The 19627-nt window shown below is 46.5% G+C and overlaps 1 protein-coding gene across 1 annotated transcript in view; it reads left to right on the top strand.

The window, feature by feature from the left end:
• The window catches only part of PDE8A (phosphodiesterase 8A), a 35649-nt gene that overhangs the window by 14865 nt on the left and 1157 nt on the right, over nt 1-19627 (top strand). The window contains exons 9-20 of the mRNA XM_010153257.1: nt 852-903; nt 994-1036; nt 2079-2156; nt 3434-3504; nt 4114-4278; nt 7677-7725; nt 7985-8120; nt 10235-10433; nt 13175-13392; nt 14257-14405; nt 18362-18510; nt 19512-19624. Coding sequence (XP_010151559.1) covers nt 852-903; nt 994-1036; nt 2079-2156; nt 3434-3504; nt 4114-4278; nt 7677-7725; nt 7985-8120; nt 10235-10433; nt 13175-13392; nt 14257-14405; nt 18362-18510; nt 19512-19624 — 1422 coding nt within the window. The remainder of the gene's footprint in view (nt 1-851; nt 904-993; nt 1037-2078; nt 2157-3433; nt 3505-4113; nt 4279-7676; nt 7726-7984; nt 8121-10234; nt 10434-13174; nt 13393-14256; nt 14406-18361; nt 18511-19511; nt 19625-19627) is intronic.

Here is a 19627-nt window from a genome sequence, read left to right as displayed (position 1 = left end):
CGCCATCCCTGGAGGTGTCCAAGGAGCGAGTAGACGTGGTGCTTGAGGCCATGGTCTAGTGGGTACGGTCGTGTTGGGGTGATGGTTGGACTGGGTGATCCTACAGGTCTTTTCCAACCTTAGTGAGTCTCTGATTCTGTGCTGGGACCACCAGGATCTACATCCTGTTTCCCTGTGCACCTCTACTATGTCCCTCTGTGCTCACCAGCTCTAAGCACATGATCTTCCAGACTTGGCTGAGGCAATCGTTTGGAGAGGTGTGTCTTCAGGAAGGAAAGGCCAAATGCCGTTTCTTCATGCGGTTATTTCCTAAGTGTTTTGGGTTGATTTCATCCCTGGAAGTAATTAATGTTCTCTACTCTCCATCAGTAGAGTGAAGACATATTTTCAGCTTCAGATGCCAAGCTTAAGACCAATATGTATGACACACATTGCTACCTGTGGATCAGTCTAAGCCCATATAAAGCTGGCTTAGAAAGTTTCCTGGTAATCAAGGGCGCAGTTTTCCATTTGATTGCTCTATCCCTAAATCCTTTAGAAGGTTTTGATTGTTGGACTGCACTGTTGCATGTTCCACATTTATGTCCTACCTGGAACATCCTATGGCAGCCCAGAAGAAGCCGGGGGGAGGGGAGCAGAGAGAAAGAGGAGACAGTTCTTGCAAAATATGCTTCCATCTTGCATTCCCCATCACGTGCAGAACAGTGCAGTTTTTCCATTCCCAGCTGAGCCTTCCCCCTACAACAGGATTTGTCCTATATTAATTTGTTGCTCTTACCCAGTGTGTGTATCAGCACTGAGTTCAGAGTTGAGGTTTGGGTTGGAAGTAACACACTGTTTTTTCTCTGCAGAAAGATTAGACACTATGTGTCAATTAGTAGACTGTGCAATGACAACAATAAGGTAAGTGAAAATAGCGCTATGCCTGCTTTAGTTTATTTACAAAACAATGGGAAAGTTCTGACTAACTGGATTTCTTGTACTAAACTGTAGGCAGAGAAGACATGTGAACGTGTTCAGGCTGAATCTCAGACAGGTATGACACATCTCTTCTGTCCTGGCAAAGGGAGAACCTACTCGGGGAAAGAATAAAGCTCATTAGTGAATAATAGTGAAAGAATAAAGCCCATTGTCAGTGATCTGACTGAAAACCACAGCTGCACTGTGGTTTTCCCTCCCCATCCCTGGAAGTGTCCAAGGCCAGGCTGGATGAGGCTTGGAGCAACCTGGTCTAGTGGAAGGTGTCCCTGCCCATGGCAGGGGGGTTGGAACTGGATGGGCTTTAAGGTCCTTTCCAACCCAACCCAGTCTGCGATTCTATGATTCTTTGAGCTGGAAATCCAGCTCAAAAGGCAGGAAAATAAGTACAAGCCCTCTCTACCTGCCTCATCTGTTCAAGAAGTGATACAAAGCAACCCACCCTTGGAAGCGCAGCTGGTATGTGGTGTTGCTGGATTCAGTGTCACGTTTCAGCTGGGGGCGGTGGATCCCTGTGACAACATCAGAAATAAGAAGGATGCCATCAGATTGCCGTGGTGGGTCGGTAGCTCGCGGCGTGTATGTTTGCATTGCTTCCAACCGTGTTGCGGGGTATTTGCATGTGGGTGGAAATGAGGGTCCCCAACACCACCATTCACCCTCATCACACATATCAACGCTTCAGTTAGGACCTCCCGGCATCGCTGCTGCAGGTTGTTGTTAATCGTAGCCTTGGTAGCACGGGTTGTGTCCGTCAGAGCCCGCAGAGGACCGAGGATACCTTGCCGAGGTTATAGCCTGTACTTTGGTCCGCCCGTGCTTTGTGGCAGTCGTTGAACTCGGGTGCGTTGCACAAGTTCTGTTCCAAACCACATGTGTCAAGGGAGGAGCATTTCCCTCCACACTGTGAAATCCCTTCTGCAAATACACTTGGGCGTGCTCTGCCAGAGGGCACGACTGAGTTCAGGAGGGAGTAACTGGGCGAGAACAGGCGCTTTCCTTGGCCCTCATCTGCTGTCGGGCTCTCTCCGGGTTTCAGTTCCTTTAACTGAATCTTAGGCACAACCTGATGCCAGTGTACAATATCATTTTCTCCACAGATATTCAGACTTGCAGACACAAAGACAGGAGGAAAGGATCACTAGATGTCAGATCCACAACATCGCGAGGGAGTGATGGTATGTTAAACAAGTTGATTCTTCTGATTTAAATATATATGATTTTATATACTTTTTATATATTATATATATGGGTTTTATGTATATATTCAGCTTTTTACATGCATACACACATGCACATACAGATATAGGTAAGTATGGGTGTGTGTATATACACACAGGAGTAAAATAGCAAGTCATCAATTACTGAACACCTTTGCATTTGTCAAATAGCCCCATTTTCTTCTCTTGAACTACTTTGAGTCTTTTTTTGAATCAGTGGAGAGTGGAAGGCTGTCATCTACCGTTCTGCACAGAAGACCTCATGAGGTTCAACACAGATCGTGTATTCCTTTCTGTTCAAGTGGCAAACTCTAAACCTAACAAATAATTACATTTCTTACCTCTTCCCTCGATAAAAGATGAAGATAATTTTTTTACAAATCTTGTTTTCTTTTTAGTGTGTTGTGTTTTGCTCCATTAGATCACCCCACACTTGATAGATGAGCCACATGTTCAAAACCGTAGTTGAGACCTGATCTTGTTGCATCCTCCAGGCAGCATAGACTAGTGAAACGTGGAAGTACACCTGTGGCAGTGAGAACACAGTCGTGCTCGGGTATAGCAAATAGGGCATTGATTCTTCTCCTTAAGAGCTGCTCAGCACAGAGAGTAAGATGCCTCTGCATTTTATAGGTAGCACAACATAATTATCCAGAAAAATCCCATCTTGGCCTTTTTTTTTTTTTACAGAACCAAAATTGCTAACGGATATAAACCATTTGTTTTTCAGTTTCCAATGAATAATAGGCCAGCACCTCTGCTGTTTTAATTTGGCACAGCTATCTTCACTTCAAAGGAGCTTCACTGATTTCCCTCAGCTTGAAAGCTGACTCATTATGACTTGTCATGTTGCATCAGGCAGCAGAAGTAGATATATCCTGTAATAACCTAAGTGCCATAGCTACCTACCTGTGCCTTCCAGTTTATACGCCACAGTCATCTGTAAAGTCTTTGGACTGAGCTTTTAATTGAATTTTTTAATTAGTTAAAGTGAAAACCTGAAGCCCTGATTTTGCCAGGCTGTTGCAGCTGTTTATCTCCGATGGGGGATATCAGGGGTTCAGCAAGCACCCGTGTGTCCCCAGCAGGACCAGCACGTGTACGCATTCTGCAATAGATTGCCTCTGAAGGGCGCAGCGGGCTGAGCAGTTCCGCAAATGATTTCTTGGCTGAATCCTCCTGTCATGCTGCACCGCTGAAATCGGGATACCCGTTCCGCTTTGTTTTCCCCGCAGGCAGCTCACAAAGGCGGCACTCTTCCATGGCCAGGATACATTCCATGACTATTGAAGCACCCATCACCAAGGTAAAGCGCTCTCACTAGCTGTTGGCGGTTGTGCTGTACTGGAATACGGGGGCACAAGGCTCCAGCACAGCATTCAGCCTCCAGTGCAACCTCTTCCCCCTCCCCGTTCCGCCTCCCCACAAAGAGCCAGATGCTCTGAAGGAAGTGCTCCCAAGCCTGCTCAGTAGGGTGCCCTCCGTGTGCTCAGCCACTGCATGGCGTTTTAAGGGCTTTTGCCTATGTGAAGGAGGGACTAGAGTTCCTCCTGCTTACTTACCCATTGTAAACTGCCTTCTGAAACCATCCAAGGAGTTGGGAAAAATCAGCTCTCAATAAACTGAGAGGCAAATGGGAGAAAGTTATATTAAATACATTCAGAGACATTTTGAGGCTGAGCCTTGAATGGGGAAGTCATTAATAAGACTACTGTCTTTAAAGCCACGATCTTGGTCCCAGAGTCAGTAGCAAACATCAACGTTTTAGTAACATCCCTTTCATTTTAATTCTCCCACCCGTGGATTAAAGCTGGAGCTCTCATGTATTTGCTAGAAGTTTCCCATAGTAATCGATGAGCGTCTCTCTTCTTTCTACATCACTTCTGAATTCAAAACATGTCTGATGCTAAACCAGGTAATAAACATCATCAATGCTGCACAAGAAAGCAGTCCCATGCCCGTTGCAGAAGCTTTAGACCGGGTTTTGGAGATTTTAAGAACCACTGAATTGTACTCTCCACAACTGGGGACAAAAGATGAGGATCCACACACAAGTGACCTCGTTGGAGGGTTAATGACAGTAAGTACTTGCTGCCACAAAAAGCTATTGTTTAATATTTCCCTGCCTGATTTTCCCAGTTACTTGAGTTTATCATGTGGCATTGTGCTTTGCCTCTATGATGCCACATTTTCAGGAAAAACTGCACGCCTCTGTTTATGTTTTTTTTTTTTCCCCCTACATTAAAAATGTAGCTCTGAAAATGGGAAGAAAATTGAGCAGTCCCTTTGAAGCATTGGGTTTTGCTAGAAATGGAAAGGAAAACCAGTTCTTTGATCAATATGATTCATTTTAGAAAGGTATAGATGGGAAAGGAAGACAGAGAGATGGCTAGACACTTGTATTTAGTAACTGGGATGAGAATGTCAAGTTTTGGGGGCTGTATAGAAAGAGAGTATGTTTCAAAAGAATGCAGAATATGTATTTTTGTTGCTATTTCTTGGATTCTATTTGTAGCCGTAGAGATGCATAGAAAAATTGGAGTGCTTTGAGCTAGATACATGTAAGTTCACCTGGTAAAACACAATCGGTGCTCCACAGAACTCATCATTTCAATAAATGAGGCAAGAAAAAGAGTGAAGAAGGCATGTGTTACGTTGTGATGTTATTAAAAGAGGAACACAGGCACTGGAAAAAGAAGCACTGAACCCGAACAGAGGGCATGTAGCAAAGCAGGCGTTGAACCCAAACCCTCAGGGCCTGGAGCCTGACCCTCCTGATGATAACTGGATGAACATGGATGAATGTTAGCTGTGCCTTAAGGACATGTGTTCCCTTAGTCTGTAGGTTGCAAATAAAAGGCTCCCTCCAGAAAAAAAATTGACAGTGTGTTGGATGCAAAAAGGCTCACAAGATGTGAGCTTTCCAGAGATGTCTCTGGGCTATTCCCATTTGGTGCTGCAACTACCAAGACACCTTTGCAGTATCTATCAGGATCTTGGGACAGTTGACGTATGTGTTTGTCCTTTAAAATGCCACAGCAAATATCTAATCGGGATAAACATACAAGAGGCTTCAAGAGTTCCAGGAGAAGAACCTGGCTGTCTCATATAGGGTGGAATTTACTAACTCAGTAGACAAAATAAGTTGTTAGCTAAACTATAAAAATATAGGAAGAATATTGACACATAGAAGATCTTGGGACAGTTGACGTATGTGTTTGTCCTTTAAAATGCCACAGCAAATATCTAATCGGGATAAACATACAAGAGGCTTCAAGAGTTCCAGGAGAAGAACCTGGCTGTCTCATATAGGGTGGAATTTACTAACTCAGTAGACAAAATAAGTTGTTAGCTAAACTATAAAAATATAGGAAGAATATTGACACATAGAATCATTAGAGTTGCCAAGTGTCTGCTGAATACACGGTCTGTAAACTCAACTGTTTTCCCCTTTTTGTGGATTGTTTTATGGAGCAATAGAAAAGCTGATAAAATCCACTTCAGGGCATGAGGGTATATGGCATCGTATGAGTTCTATAATGATCTGGGAGAAGCATTTTTCCAGCAAAGGGTCTGTTGAAAACAGAATCATATTATTCCATTTCATGTTCAGAAGTTATGTCTGAGTAGGGAAACAAGTAGTAGGTTATTGGATTTGAACTCTCCAGCAGAATTCATGATGGGAAGGGCATTTGGAGTTCAGAGGTGGATTTTCCAGACACAATTACACCTGCTGTTTCAACTCTTAAAAAACCTAATCTTTGATACTAAATGATAGATGGCATCTGGTGTCCTAAATACAGGTTTAAACTGAAAGTGGGGAGGTTTAGATTAGATATCAGGAAGAAGTTCTTCACAGGGAGGGTGGGGAGGCACTGGGACAGGTTGCCCAGAGAAGCTGTGGATGCCCCATCCCTGGATGTCTTCAAGGCCAGGCTGGATGAGGCTTTGAGCAACCTGGTCTAGTGGAAGGTGTCCCTGCCCATGGCAGGGGGTTGGAACTGGATGGGCTTTAAGGTCCCTTCCAACCCAAACCAGTCTGTGATTCTATAATTTCTATGATTCTAAATATGTGTCCTAGCAGTGCTGTTGAAGAGGCACTGAGCCAGTTATAGGAGTAGTACTCTCTTTCCTTTCCAGTCACAGAACTCCAGACTGATTTACTTACACATGTGAAAATAAAAAGGAGATATAACAATTCTTTTAAGTGCAGACATTGCATGTTCAGATATAGCACCCACATTTACTTCTGCTATACTTTGGGTGCAGAAAATTGTTAGTAAGGTGCATTCAGAAAGATATTTCTCTTTTTTAATGCTGTTTTTTCGTACATCGTAGGCTAAACATTAATATGCAGTATCTAACAGCTGTATACATTGAAAGCACAAGCAGGATTTGGGCCACCGCATTTAGAATTATGAGCTGATAAGTAAATATTAAATATATTTACTTTCCTGTTAGTTTTCTGTTATATTCTGTTAGTTTTAATCCTTCATCTCAGCTTGCACATGTGGGCATCAGGCCAGAGTTATCATAGAATCATAGAATCACAGCATGGTTTGGGTTGGAAGGGACCTTAAAGCCCATCCAGTTCTAACCCCCTGCCATGGGCAGGGACACCTTCCACTAGACCAGGTTGCTCCAAGCCTCATCCAGCCTGGCCTTGGACACTTCCAGGGATGAGGCATCCACAGCTTCTCTGGGCAACCTGTCCCAGTGCCTCGCCCCCCTCTCTGGGAAGAACTTCTTCCTCATATCTACTCTAAACGTCCCCACTTTCCATTTAAACCCGTTACCCCTTGTCCTGTCACTACAGGCTCTAGGCCTAGGAGGTGCTGAATTGGAACGTGAACAAGCGTACGTTCTTCTTTGACAGAAGGGAAGCCTCAGAGTAATTTGTTGCTCTGCAGTCCCAGCAACAAACCACGGGAGTCTTACACTGCTGAGGTGACCTGATCTGCCCATGCCAGGGGGAGGAGAGCAGAGCGCGTCTCCATCCGTTCCCTCCCACCACCCACCTTTGCTTGGTGATGGGGAGTGTGCGGACATACCGTGTCTGGTTTGTGGCACATGTCCTCTGTGGGTTGTCAGAAAAAGGTGGGTGTGAGGCTGTAATTCCAGACCTCCACGTGCACCCGAGAAATTTGAGCTTTTACCGCTCTGAGGTCGTGCTGTATCCCATATCTTCCAGTTCCTCATCCATTACAAACTAAGTGTGAAACAGGCAGATCTGAACAGCACACACGAACAAGGGAGAGGGGACAGGTTGCAGTCAGGCTTCTCTGAGCAACCCGGTCTAGTGGAAGGTGTCCCTGCCCATGGCAGTGGGGTTGGAACTGGATGGACTTTAAGGTCCCTTCCAACCCAAACTATTCCATGATTTGATGATTCTAAAGTCATTCTGCTGCCATTTGGGGGCAGGATCTTGCAGACCTTTGTACAATACCCTGCGTTTAACTCTCAACTCTCATTGAACAGGATGGTTTGCGAAGACTATCAGGGAACGAATACATACTGTCAGCAAAACGTAAGTTTTAATTTGGCGGTTACTGAGATATTAAAACACATTAAGGCAGTGAAGAAACAGGGGAAATGTGATCAGATGTTCTTTTTTATAAGCATTGTTTGGGTTTGGTTTATTTTTATTTATAAGCATTGCTGGGTGGCATTACTGAGCATTATCGAAACGCGAGTTGCCAGGCATTGCTACAGAAAAGAATATGTGCATTGAGTAAAAGCGTATCTCAGGGTTCTTCACAGTGATCTGCAAATGTATTCCTCAACAGAAACTCATCAGGTCGCTGGCAGTTTGATCTCTCCAATCTCCCTCAATGACATACCTCCGCGGATAACACAGGCAATGGAAAATGAAGAACACTGGGATTTTGATATCTTTGAACTCGAGGCTGCCACCCATAAAAGGTCTGTGAACTCAAGAGCTCATAAATTGAAGTTGCTGAAAACTGACTTAAATGTCATCCAGTAATCAGCTCTTTCTCTATCTGTGCTTTTAAAATGGAATTACTTTTATTTTGGAAGTCAAATGTTTGAAGTCCTCTCATTGTCGTTTCTAGTTGTGTATAAACCCATTAAATATCTTCAGTTTCATCATACACTTATTTCCTGCAGATTCCCAGTGGATGTAAGGGAAGATTATATATCGTTGATATGATATAATAACAAACCAACAGCATTTTAAAAGCCCTCCTTTTCTGTTCTCAATCATATAAAAGTTCTACAGATCAAATTACTGTCTTGTGGGGATTCAAATTCAAATTATGGCCAACTACACACAAAGTCAAGATGCCGGTCTTAATTTGATCAGTTGATACAGATCACGTTTATTTTCTCTCCATGTAGTTGGGTAATTTTTATTCCTAAACAGTTCAAATACAGCTTTTCAGCAGAAATCCCATTGCCTGTCTCTGGGATTAGAGAAAGGTCTTTATTCTAAAAGCTTGGCAGGCTACACTTTCTGTGTAAGACTAATGGGAGGATCTTTACTGATAAAAAGTAGAGCACACTGACTTCCATCGCGGAGATTTTCAGCAGCAGATCAGCAGTTTTGGTAGATGGCTCCCACGAAGATGGTAAATTGATCTTTCTGCTTAAACCCTTGGTTTTGTTTTCTGATGCCTCTCAAAAGTTCTGCTTTGGGTCTAGTTCCGTGCATCGTGTTTTGTCTTAGCTTAAAGCTTCTGTGACACACTCATTTGGAGGCTAGATCCTGCAGTGAACCGAGTGTCTGAAACCCTTGTCAAAATCCCAGATCCGTAAGAGCTTTGAAAGGTGTTCAAAAACAGCGTCCAAGAAAGATTATCAGGTGTTCAGTTAACACATACGTATTTCATTTTCAGACCATGTATTTCATGGTTTTATGAGCCAAAAAAAAAAAAAGTGGAAAATCAGTTTTTTATTCTTCTTTAAAGTGTTCTTATGGTAAAAGAAGAAATTTGCACCCAGTTACTTCAGGGTTTTTTTTTTGCTTTGCTACATTTCCATTTCTAAGGAAGTGCTATAAATACGGTAATTTAAAAAAAAAAAAAGTCAAACTGTAGTCAGTCTGTGTGATTTACAACATTCAATATGCAGTAACTTAAGGATTCATTATCCTGGCCAACATGCATGAGATCACCAGGCAGGGTTCTCTGATCTTCCTGATTTGGAGAGGCCACAGAGGGACAGAGAAGGTGCTTTGTTGCCTGTCCTCTTATTAAAGTTATAATTATGATTGCTTCCTGCTGTGTTTAAATGAAGGCCATTCATTTATTAAGAGAATTGAAGTGATCTCCAATGAATCACAAGTATGAATATGTAATCAGTATTGTCTTCAACTCCAAGCAGACATATGGTAGTAAAGCCAAGATAATTCATTAAATCTAAGCTTTGGTGCATTACAGTTCACTGACACAGAAACCTGGAGAGACCTTGGTCTGACAGTGCTGGGGGGGGGGATTAAAGGGGATTTAACTTTAGTATATCATGATTCTAGCATATGACACAGTATTGTTGAGTGTTTTTGCCAAAAGATGTAGTTCCGACTCCAGATGACCTCAGCGACCCTGACTGACCTCACCTCACCTGTCAGGTGCAGCTAAAAATCAGAGTGCTTGATCATCTGGAATCAAGCAGCGAAGCGAGATGCCAAAATAAGGGTTTAAGGTCTATTTTTCAGAATTCACATTTGAGAATATTTACCACTGTACCTGTTTTTCTTAAGCAAAAAATGTACTGGACAAGTATTAACGGGGTTCAAAAATAGGCTGCTGGACTAAAACTGGGGTTTTTTTTTTCATTTGGTCTATTAAGTGTATTGCACTTTTACAGCTTTGGGATTAGGAATGCGCTGTACTGCTGCTCTGACCTTCATTCACCTGCCAGTCCATTGGGTTTAAATTGTGCAGTTAAGGTCTGTATTTCAGTTCTGTAACTAACGTCCTTACGCCTAAGTGCTGTACAGATCCATATGATCCACGCTATGGAATGTTCATTCAACCTCATCAGTTTCACAACTTTTTATTTCTCTTCTTCCCCAGGCCTTTGGTTTACCTGGGTCTCAAAATATTTGCTCGCTTTGGAATCTGTGAATTCCTAAATTGTTCAGAATCAACCCTGAGGTCGTGGTTACAAGTTATTGAAGCGAACTACCATTCCTCCAACTCCTACCATAATTCTACTCATTCGGCAGATGTACTACATGCTACTGCTTATTTCTTGTCTAAAGAAAGAGTAAAGGTGAGTCGACATCCGTAAGAAACGGTGTGAGTGGGGGGTGCAGGTACGAGCAAAGGAAGATCTCTCAAAAAAAAGAAGCCAAAGGCCTGCCTAGTGACAACCAGTTTGGTAACAGGTCAAAGGACTGGGCTGCTTTACGTGAATTTTAGGATCTCTCTGACAGTGTATGTGGAAGGATGGGCACTAAAACTTTGGGAATTGAGCAATTCTTGATAAGAAAACCTCCTTTTAAAATTAAAACTTCTTTGTATGGTTAAACTTTCTCAGATAAGGGAGCTAGTGACACGATTATTTTTGTGACAGTACATACCAAATACAGATTTAATGTAGTGAATCACCACCTGTCATGCCTTGGGATGGTTGTTTTGCAGAATACTCCCAGCACAATAGAGGCCATAAAATAGTTTAGTGCTTCCAAAGTTGTATCACCCGCTGGACCAGATGCCCCAAGGCTTAAAGACCCCAGGTTGGCATTGGAGAAGGTCACTGGCAGAGTTTCCTTATATCGTAAGGCCCGCCGGGCGTATGAGAGCCACTGACAATCAGAGAACATCAGAGCAACCTTTGTTCTCACAAGCCCAGAGAGCAGATGGGAGAAAGGGAATTCAACCAGCGCGTGTCTGTGCAGGGGAGTGGCAGTATGTAATTCTGAGTTGCATTTTTGGAGAGAAATTCCTACCTGGAATTGGCCTGCCTTAGGTTAATGGTCGTGGTGGGCACCTGGCTGAGACATTTGTGACTGTAAACAAGTTTCTGACAGCTCATTAAAACTGTAGTAAGTCCCTTAACCTGGAGCTGCAGCTCATTAGTGTGGTCTCCAGAGGCTGACTTACACACACTACCTGCCAAGTGGGAATAGAACTTCACTGGGTATTTTCAGCCCCTGGTTTGCCAGGGTTTTAGCTGGTCTGCTCAAGAATATCTGTGAAAAACAGCCAAGGTCTGAACTCATTTCAGTGCCACAGAAGCATGGCCGCCTCCTCCTTCTCCAGGATGTTATTTCCATCCTCTGTAGGCATAGGAAGAGAAAAAAATGTTGCAGCAGCAGCAGGAGCAGGATCAAAGTTCAAAATTCTCTCTTTATCTTTTCAAAGTTACAGCCCAGCTGCTTTTGTGTTGTCCAGAGTTCAGCGTAACCTACATGCAGAAGGCCAGAGTCTGCCGCTCAAATTGACACCGAGAAGGTTGTTTTCAGTAAATTCAGCTCGGTTCTCGTCTGGGAAAACTTTCTGCCTCCCAGACTGGAGCAGTATTCTCAGAATCATTTCCACTTCCGTGCCGCAGGAGCAAAGATGGCAAAGTTGCAATCCATGACCTGAAGTTGGGGGTAAAGGTGCTGTAAATCCCTGCAAAGTTTGTTCTGTCAGGCTCAGGCATCAGGTACACCGCTGTGGGCCTACGGGTCAAGTATTCTCCCGTTCCTGGCCACTTCCCATCTGCACAGGTCTTTCTCAGCCAGTCTGAGCACTGCTGGGTGTGTCCCTCTGAGGAGAGCCTGTTCTAAAATATCTCTCTCCACAAAAACAGAATCCGTGAGCAGCAGCTGAAGGGAAGAAGGAAGAAGCTCACACACAGCAGAGTTAGCATTGTCTGTAATACTAGGAACCCAGAGTAGGAATAATTCTTTGCCTTATTTGTTCTCCACAAGACCCTCTCGACAGTCCTCAGTGAGTAATATCCCAGTTCCATCCAAGTCCAGTCACTGCATTAATTTCAGGAGGTGTAGAGTAGGGTAGGGATTGCCTTTCCACCCACCGAGTCTAACCATTCTGAACGGCACTGTCAAAGCCAGTAGAGAATTTGGACCTTAAATTCAAGCTAACTGGAATGGAAATTATCTGCCCTGCTCCCAGATTCAACTGGAAACATTTCTGCTCTCATTAAAGTTTTTAACATGACTGCCTTATATCTGTGATCCTTCACAAAAAGCCGGCAGCAACGCGGCATAAAGGCTAGTTTCCAACTGTATGCAATATATTTCTGAGATACTTGTTTCTTTTTCTCCTTTATGCTTTTCATACAGTGTTAAAACTTAGGTATAAACCCTTACAAGTCAAATAGCTTTGTGTTTCATTATAGGGGAGGTACAATTAGACATAAAGCAATGACCAGTGTAAGTGGACATAAAGCATGGGGCGCAGCACGCCAAGAGAACCAGAATCTGATGAAGTATAGAACAGTGTGTCACGTAATTTTTCCATGGAGGTAAACTGTCAAGCGTGCCTCCTAAAACTCCTATTAGCTGTAGCCCCAGGACACTGTTATTATAGAACTGGATATATGGGAAACATTCCTTACAAATTGTAAACCTAGCCAGCACGTAAGTGGAATGTGATTAGGACACATTAAGTTTCCAAAGAAATTAAGGGGTCTGGTGGAAGTACAATAATTTTTAGCTATATTGGTCTTTTTTCCAAGGCAAATAGCCTAACTCCAAGTGAAGGGGGTTTCTGTGTTGCCCGCAAACGCAAACTGATTTGTTTCTTTGCATTTGTTTAATTTGATGTGCTTTGTCAAAGGAGTGGCTGAGGCAAGATTTGAGAGGCACAAAGTGGCCCAAAATGTCATGCAGCATTCAGTGAAGCTTATAATGAATTTTCCATTGCTCCATCTAGAACGTCTGACCCTTACTGATCTGCAGAGTTCTGGCTTTTATTCCTCAGCCACTTGGCTTAATCTGACGGACAGAGCAGGGTTTCTGATGCGTCTGCCAGGAAAACTAAGCATCTTTCTATTTTCAGCAAACTTTGGACCCGATTGATGAGGTCGCCGCACTCATTGCTGCCACAGTCCATGACGTGGATCACCCAGGAAGGACAAACTCCTTCCTGTGCAATGCTGGCAGCGAGCTGGCCATTCTCTACAACGACACCGCAGTGCTGGAGAGCCATCACGCTGCCCTGGCTTTCCAGCTCACCACCCGGGATGATAAATGCAATATATTTAAAAACATGGAGAGGTAAGCTTCAACCCTGAGGTAAGCTTAAAACCCAGGGTCTTTGTCTGCCCACTGACGTCTCTCACTTCCTTCTGCGTGAGGTGAGGTGATGCAGACGAGCATCCCAGAGGAGGGCAGTGCCTTGTGGATAACTGGCCGTAGCTGTTGTGGAAGTTTGCTTCTAAAACGCAGTAGCGTGCTTCTGCCTGTCCTGCGCAGGCTTGGGAGGAATCCCACGGTTTCAGTTCCTCCTGTGGGTAAAAAGGCAGACCCTGTTTAAGGAAATCAGTGTAAATCCTAATGTCAGCAAGTCTAGCAGAGTCATTTCCTATCATTGGATGTAGATAACAAGCTGTGGCTGAGTAGAACAAGGGTAGGAAGAGTCACAGCATCAAACTGTAAATGCCTTGTTGCAATGGGAAGGATAGTGAAGGACCCTTTGTTCTTCTTCCACCCCTAGAAAGGCATTTAGGGTGAGGATGTGACCGTTGACTTGGCCCTCTCAAGGTACAGCAGAAAAGCATTGCCGACAACTTGGCTGGAGCACGAGCCACTGCCGAGTGCCGCGCTAAAAGCCTTGGGAACGCGCCAGCGCGGCATGTCCTGGCAGCCCTCCTGAGGAGCTGGTGCCTCTGCTCCTGCCCAGGTGCCAGCTGCGGCACCGTTTCTCCTAGAGATGCAGTCGTGCCTCTAGCACGTCTGTCTGCACACCAGAGGGTACTTCGTCCAGCAGAGATGCGGCTGCCCAAGCCTTTGTTGCTGTTCTTTCTTCCCCCAGCACCTCTCTTCCCCAGAACCGGTCTGCAGTGGTTTTGTTAGGCTTGGTTTAGCAAGCAGCCCTTTGTGAACCAGCCAGCATTCCTAATTGTTTCCTTCTTTATACAGGAACGAGTACCGGACCCTTCGCCAGGCCATTATTGACATGGTCTTAGCAACAGAAATGACAAAGCACTTTGAGCATGTTAACAAGTTTGTCAACAGCATTAACAAACCCTTGGCAGCGCTAGAAGAAAATGGGGTAAGCCACACTTCACGTCCTCCTTAAAATAACGAGGCAGGGAGCGGGAACCTTTGGCAGCGGGAAGTCCCTGCATGTTATTCTGAGAAGTCAGAATCGTGGAGGAAGAGAGGCTAGAAACGTGTCCCGCTCCTCTGGGTTTGGATGCCCTTCTGCTTCACGTGGTCGTCGCACATTCTGAGGGCGGATCCTGCTCCCATTGCAGTGCTAGGAAGTTGCACTTGGGACCAGAACCTTGGCCTGTAGGTTTTCCTCTTAGAAATGCCATTTTGATGAATCCAGTCGCTCCCACGGACAGCGTCCTAGTGGCCAGGCTTGGCTGTTTCTGCAGAGGATCCAGGGTTTGCCTCGGAGCGGAAGCCGGGTCGCTCCCTCGCTGGCTCGCCCCGGGAGCCGCTGGTGGTGCGGCATCAGGGTGGGCGTATCGAGTGCCGTATGGCGCGTCCTCTGGAAACGAGGGCCCTCCGCGCCGCCTGGCAGCACTCCTGAGGCTTCTGTCTGCTTGCTTTTTTAATCTTTGAAATAGAGGATGGTGGCATTATGTATCATCTAGACATAATCAATAGCCATCTGGAACCCCACGGACACAAGGAAATTGCCTGTTAGGAACTCGCTCTGAAAAACCACACCAGTTTCAGTAACAGCCTCAACCAGCAGTTTTGTTGCCAGCAAGAGCAGCGTATAATTTTGTTGGAATGCTTTCTTGCAAAGAGAAGAGTTTCAGAAATGGTTATAATAAACTTTGCATCGGTGGCAGCATCCTGTAGGAGCTGTAATGGTTTTCTGTGTTTTCTTACCACGTTTTTCCGAAAGCCACATCTGTGACTGCGGTGTGTCATGGGGAGGGCAGTCTTTTTATTATCTGAAGGCGGGAGAGGAACAGGAGCAGACTGGAGCTTAATTGGAGGGGAGTACCTTTGTCCACAGGAGGAGATGCTGGATTTGGCTTTGGTCTTGGCAGCCAGCGGTGCTTATGAGAACGATGTGGATGTGGAGGAGTGTGTAACTCTGGGGCTCCTGGTCCTGCTGGAGGGCTCTGCACTGGCCTGGCTTGGTGCGCAGAGCCCCTCTCCCCAGCCCCCCAGCTTGGGATGCAGCCGGTTTTGGAGCAGCAGCGTCCATCCGAAGAGCCAAACCCCTCTGCTTGCCTCTTGTGGAGAGCTGAATAGCTGTTGCTGCCGAAGAACGGGGCTGGGACCCATCAGACAGGGAAAACAATCCGTCAGGCAGTAAAAACAAATGCAGTGACATGTAGAAATCACGCAGAAGATTGATTCTTCCCTTGAGCCCCACGGGCTGCAGGGAAATAATCTGCCCCGCAAGGCATTCGTGATTCACAGCAAATTCTGCCCAAGGATGGAAAGAAAGACAAAGGGTGTATCAACTTTATCGAAAACGAGAAACAAAACGTTCCCCTTCTTCTGGCTGGGAGTTTAGCAGGTTCCCATGCAAGGCCTGGGATGTGTGAGCGGGCAAAGCAAGTCCGTTGCCCTGCCTGTGACCAGCAGAGCAGCGCTCTCTCCAGTCCGGTTGCCCGCCTGCTTACAGCGGCAGCCTGTGTTTCCTGGCCTGGCTTCCAGTCGTGACGGTGACTCAGCGCGGCGTTTGCAGGCCGAGCTGCCAGCCGTGTGTTCCAAATGGGGCAGTTCCACTTGCTTTCTTTTATTTATTATTTTTATACGTATTTGTTCAAAGAGCCATGCTGAGAAGCTGCTCTGTTTGTTTCCTTTCTTCTTTTGTTTCATAAACTGAAAAAAATCCTTTCCAGCTCCAGCATCCTTTATCCTCCCATTTCCCCTCATGATGTCACCTAAGCCTGTGACAGGAAGCCAACATCTGACACGTGGAGACACCTCTGCACTCTGAGCAGGATGCTGGGACCGAGCACACTTAGCGCATTTTATTCCCAAGACACCCGCATCCAGCAAGTAGACCCGTGCCCTTGGGGTGAATGGATCGCAGAAGCGAACGCACTTTCTTGATTCCTGGTGGTTTCCCTACCAGGGTACTCTCTGCTGTCCCTCACGGAATGATCTCTGTAATTTTCCATGCTTGTATTTCTGGAGAGTCCATCACTTTATTTTGGATTCTGCTGTGCATTTGGAGATGTGCGCACCTCACTTTGCTTCCTCTGCGTTTTCCCTTCCCCATCACCAAAAAGGAGGGAGGAGAGTAGGTTTGGGAATCATAGAATCACAGACTGGTTTGGGTTGGAAGGGACCTTAAAGACCATCCAGTTCCACCCCCCTGCCATGGGCAGGGACACCTTCCACTAGACCAGGTTGCTCCAAGCCTCATCCAGCCTGGCCTTGGACACTTCCAGGGATGGGGCATCCACAGCTTCTCTGGACAACCTGTCCCAGTGCCTCCCCACCCTCTCCGGGAAGAACTTCTGCCTGATATCCAATCTAAACCTCCCCACTTTCAGTTTAAACCCGTTACCCCTTGTCCTGTCACTACAGGCCCTTGCAAAAAGTCCCCCCCCAGCTTCCTTGTAGCCCCTTCAGGCACTGGAAGGTCCTACAAGGTCTCCCCAGAGCCTTCTCTTCTCCAGGCTGAACCAGCCCAACTCTCTCAGCCTGTCCCCATAGCAGAGGGGCTCCAGCCCTCGGAGCATCTTCGTGGCCTCCTCTGGACTCAAGGGAGTCCCATTCTGGTGAGAACTGTGGAGCTGGTGTTTCTGAGCCACTACGCTACCAAATAATCTTTTTACTGTGACAGCCACTATCTTCTCCACAAGAAATTTCTTCTGAAAAATGTGTCCTACCAGAAGGTCAGAACGTTTGTGCTGCTCTGTCTCTCCCCCTTCGTGCCAAACACCGCAGGGACTGGTGGCACACTCTTGTCATGATCGTTACTTCTTGGCCGCTCTCACTGCACACCAGGACCTTGTTAAGGGCCAGAGAAGTCTCGTCTATTCCTTGCTTCACCGAGTTCCTATTCCGAGGAATAGGAATTCTATGACTCGGAATATTATTATTATTCCTATAACTCGGAATAGAGTTCCTGTTCCAAGTTGAAAACTTCTATATCTACCTGTCCCTGAATAGCCAAGTAATACAGGTAATTTTTAAGGATATTTTAATCCTGAATCTCTGTCCTTTGGACACTTACCCCAGCAGGGCTCCACAGAAAACAGCTTCTAATCTGGATCATTGGCGCCTTTACTCACACGAGCCGTATACTGGCTCCAAACACAGGGTACCGTTGGCGTGCTTACACGTGCAGCCTGGCACCCAAATGTAAGCTGTGTGTGGGCTGAAAACTTCCCTCGACTTGCAGAGGACAGGTGAGGCTGTTGGGAAGCACGTCGCTCGTACGCTGCTTTAACACTGATAAACCCTCAGACGGCACCGTTCCCAGCCGGGTCGGAGAGCGACGGGCTGACGTGGGTCCGGAGGAAGGGAACGAGGAGCACGCCTGGGAGGCAGTGTGGGATCTGCCTCTCCTAATAGTGGCAGTGCTGTCACAAGGAGTGACGCTCATGCTGCTGAGGTTTGCGTGCAGAGGATGACCGAGCAGCTCAGGTCGGGCCTTTTGGGTTTTTTTTAAACCAGCTCTTCCACTCTTCATGTGCAAGTCCATTAATCGGTGGATTTCAGCAGAGAATTACATTTTTCTGCCTACACCGCCCTCCTCACGGTGTGTGTAGTGACGAGTGGATCCTCTCGGCACTTCTGAGCAGGCAGATAAGGCGTGGGAGGATGAGGTGACTTGGCTAGGGATGCCCGAGAGACCTGTCACAAAGAGAGCGGCTGAGTCCAGAGGCGGGGGCTCAGAGCTGTGCGTAACGTTCGTAATCCCCCTACAAATTCGGTTGGACATCAAACACGGTAGCCAACAGCGGGACTGATCCCTGTAGGATCTGTTGGAAGCATTCTCAAGGGACAGGGCTTTTGAATGAGTTCACAGAGACCTCGCTAATGGCTTGGTTTTAAATTCTTTCAACGTTACAGAACAATGGTGATGGAGAGTCCGTCAAAACTGTCCTCACGTCTCCCGAAAACCGCATCCTTCTCAAACGCATGTTGATAAAGTGTGCTGACATTTCCAACCCATGCAGACCCATGGAACAGTGCATAGAGTGGGCCGGACGCATCTCCGAGGAGTACTTCGCCCAGGTACTTCGCCCAGCTAAAAGGGGCTGCCGGGGTTCCGGGGGAGCAGCTCATGAAGGGGAAGAGACGGGTGCATGTTAATGCACCAGGGGAGTGGGGGAGTCACCATCCCTGGAGGTGTCCGAGGGGCGTGTAGACGTGGCACTTGAGGCCATGGTCTAGTGGGTACAGTCGTGTTGGGGTGATGGTTGGACTGGGTGATCCTACAGGTCTTTTCCAACCTTGGTGAGTCTCTGATTTGCTGCCAGTGTCCCAGAACATCCAAAGCTGTGTGAAAAATAACCCCTTTCTTAGTGCAAATGGTGGGATTTTACACCCGCCCATGCCGGACTCAACGCCTTCAGCCGGACCAGAGCTGACAGCCTCTACGGTGCAGCTTTTGGAACAAATTAAGCTTTCAGGTCTTTTGCTTTGGGGCTGGGCTTTTTGAGTTTTGCCTGCAAATGCATTCCCATCCCAAGAGGCAGAGGGAGCCACGTGCTGGCTATGCCTCAGGAACAGGATCGTCACGTCTTAGTGCCAGCGTGGGGACGGCGCCCCAAGAAATGCCGTAAGCCCTTGGCACGCCGTGCGAAAGAAAGGTTGGAGGCAGACGGGGAGAGGGAGAGGGCAGAGTCATTGTTACAGATGATGGGCCAAATACTGCACCTGGGATTTGGTACCTCAGCAGGGCTGGGGAGGGGGAGAAGAGGGTTAAAAAGACATTTTGCCACCTCTGAGGTCGCTTCTGTTTGAAGTGGGTGAGCATCTTTTCGCTCCGAAGCGGCGGTGACTCCATCGGGAACGTGGGGCGAGCTTTGTGTGTAGACGTGGAAGGCCAACGTACGTTGCGGGAGGCGCTGGGAGGCACTGAAACCGAGACAGCTAGGCGCCGCGGATGAAACCGCTGCTGCTTCAGCTTCCTTGCGGCCGCCCTGTCCAGCGGCTGCGTGCCCTGGTCGCTGTCGGCCTGCTGCGAACAGGAGCCCCTTGGCAGCGTCGCTCACGAGGGTGTTGTTTTGCAGACGGATGAAGAAAAGAGGCAAGGTTTACCCGTCGTGATGCCGGTTTTCGACCGAAACACTTGCAGCATCCCCAAATCCCAGATCTCGTTCATTGATTACTTCATTACTGATATGTT

The sequence above is a fragment of the Eurypyga helias genome, unplaced genomic scaffold (assembly GCF_000690775.1).
Source record: "Eurypyga helias isolate BGI_N326 unplaced genomic scaffold, ASM69077v1 scaffold24176, whole genome shotgun sequence".
NCBI lineage: Eukaryota > Metazoa > Chordata > Aves > Eurypygiformes > Eurypygidae > Eurypyga > Eurypyga helias.
The sequence above is the reverse complement of the archived record's forward strand: the minus strand, read 5'-3'. Positions and strand labels throughout refer to the sequence as shown.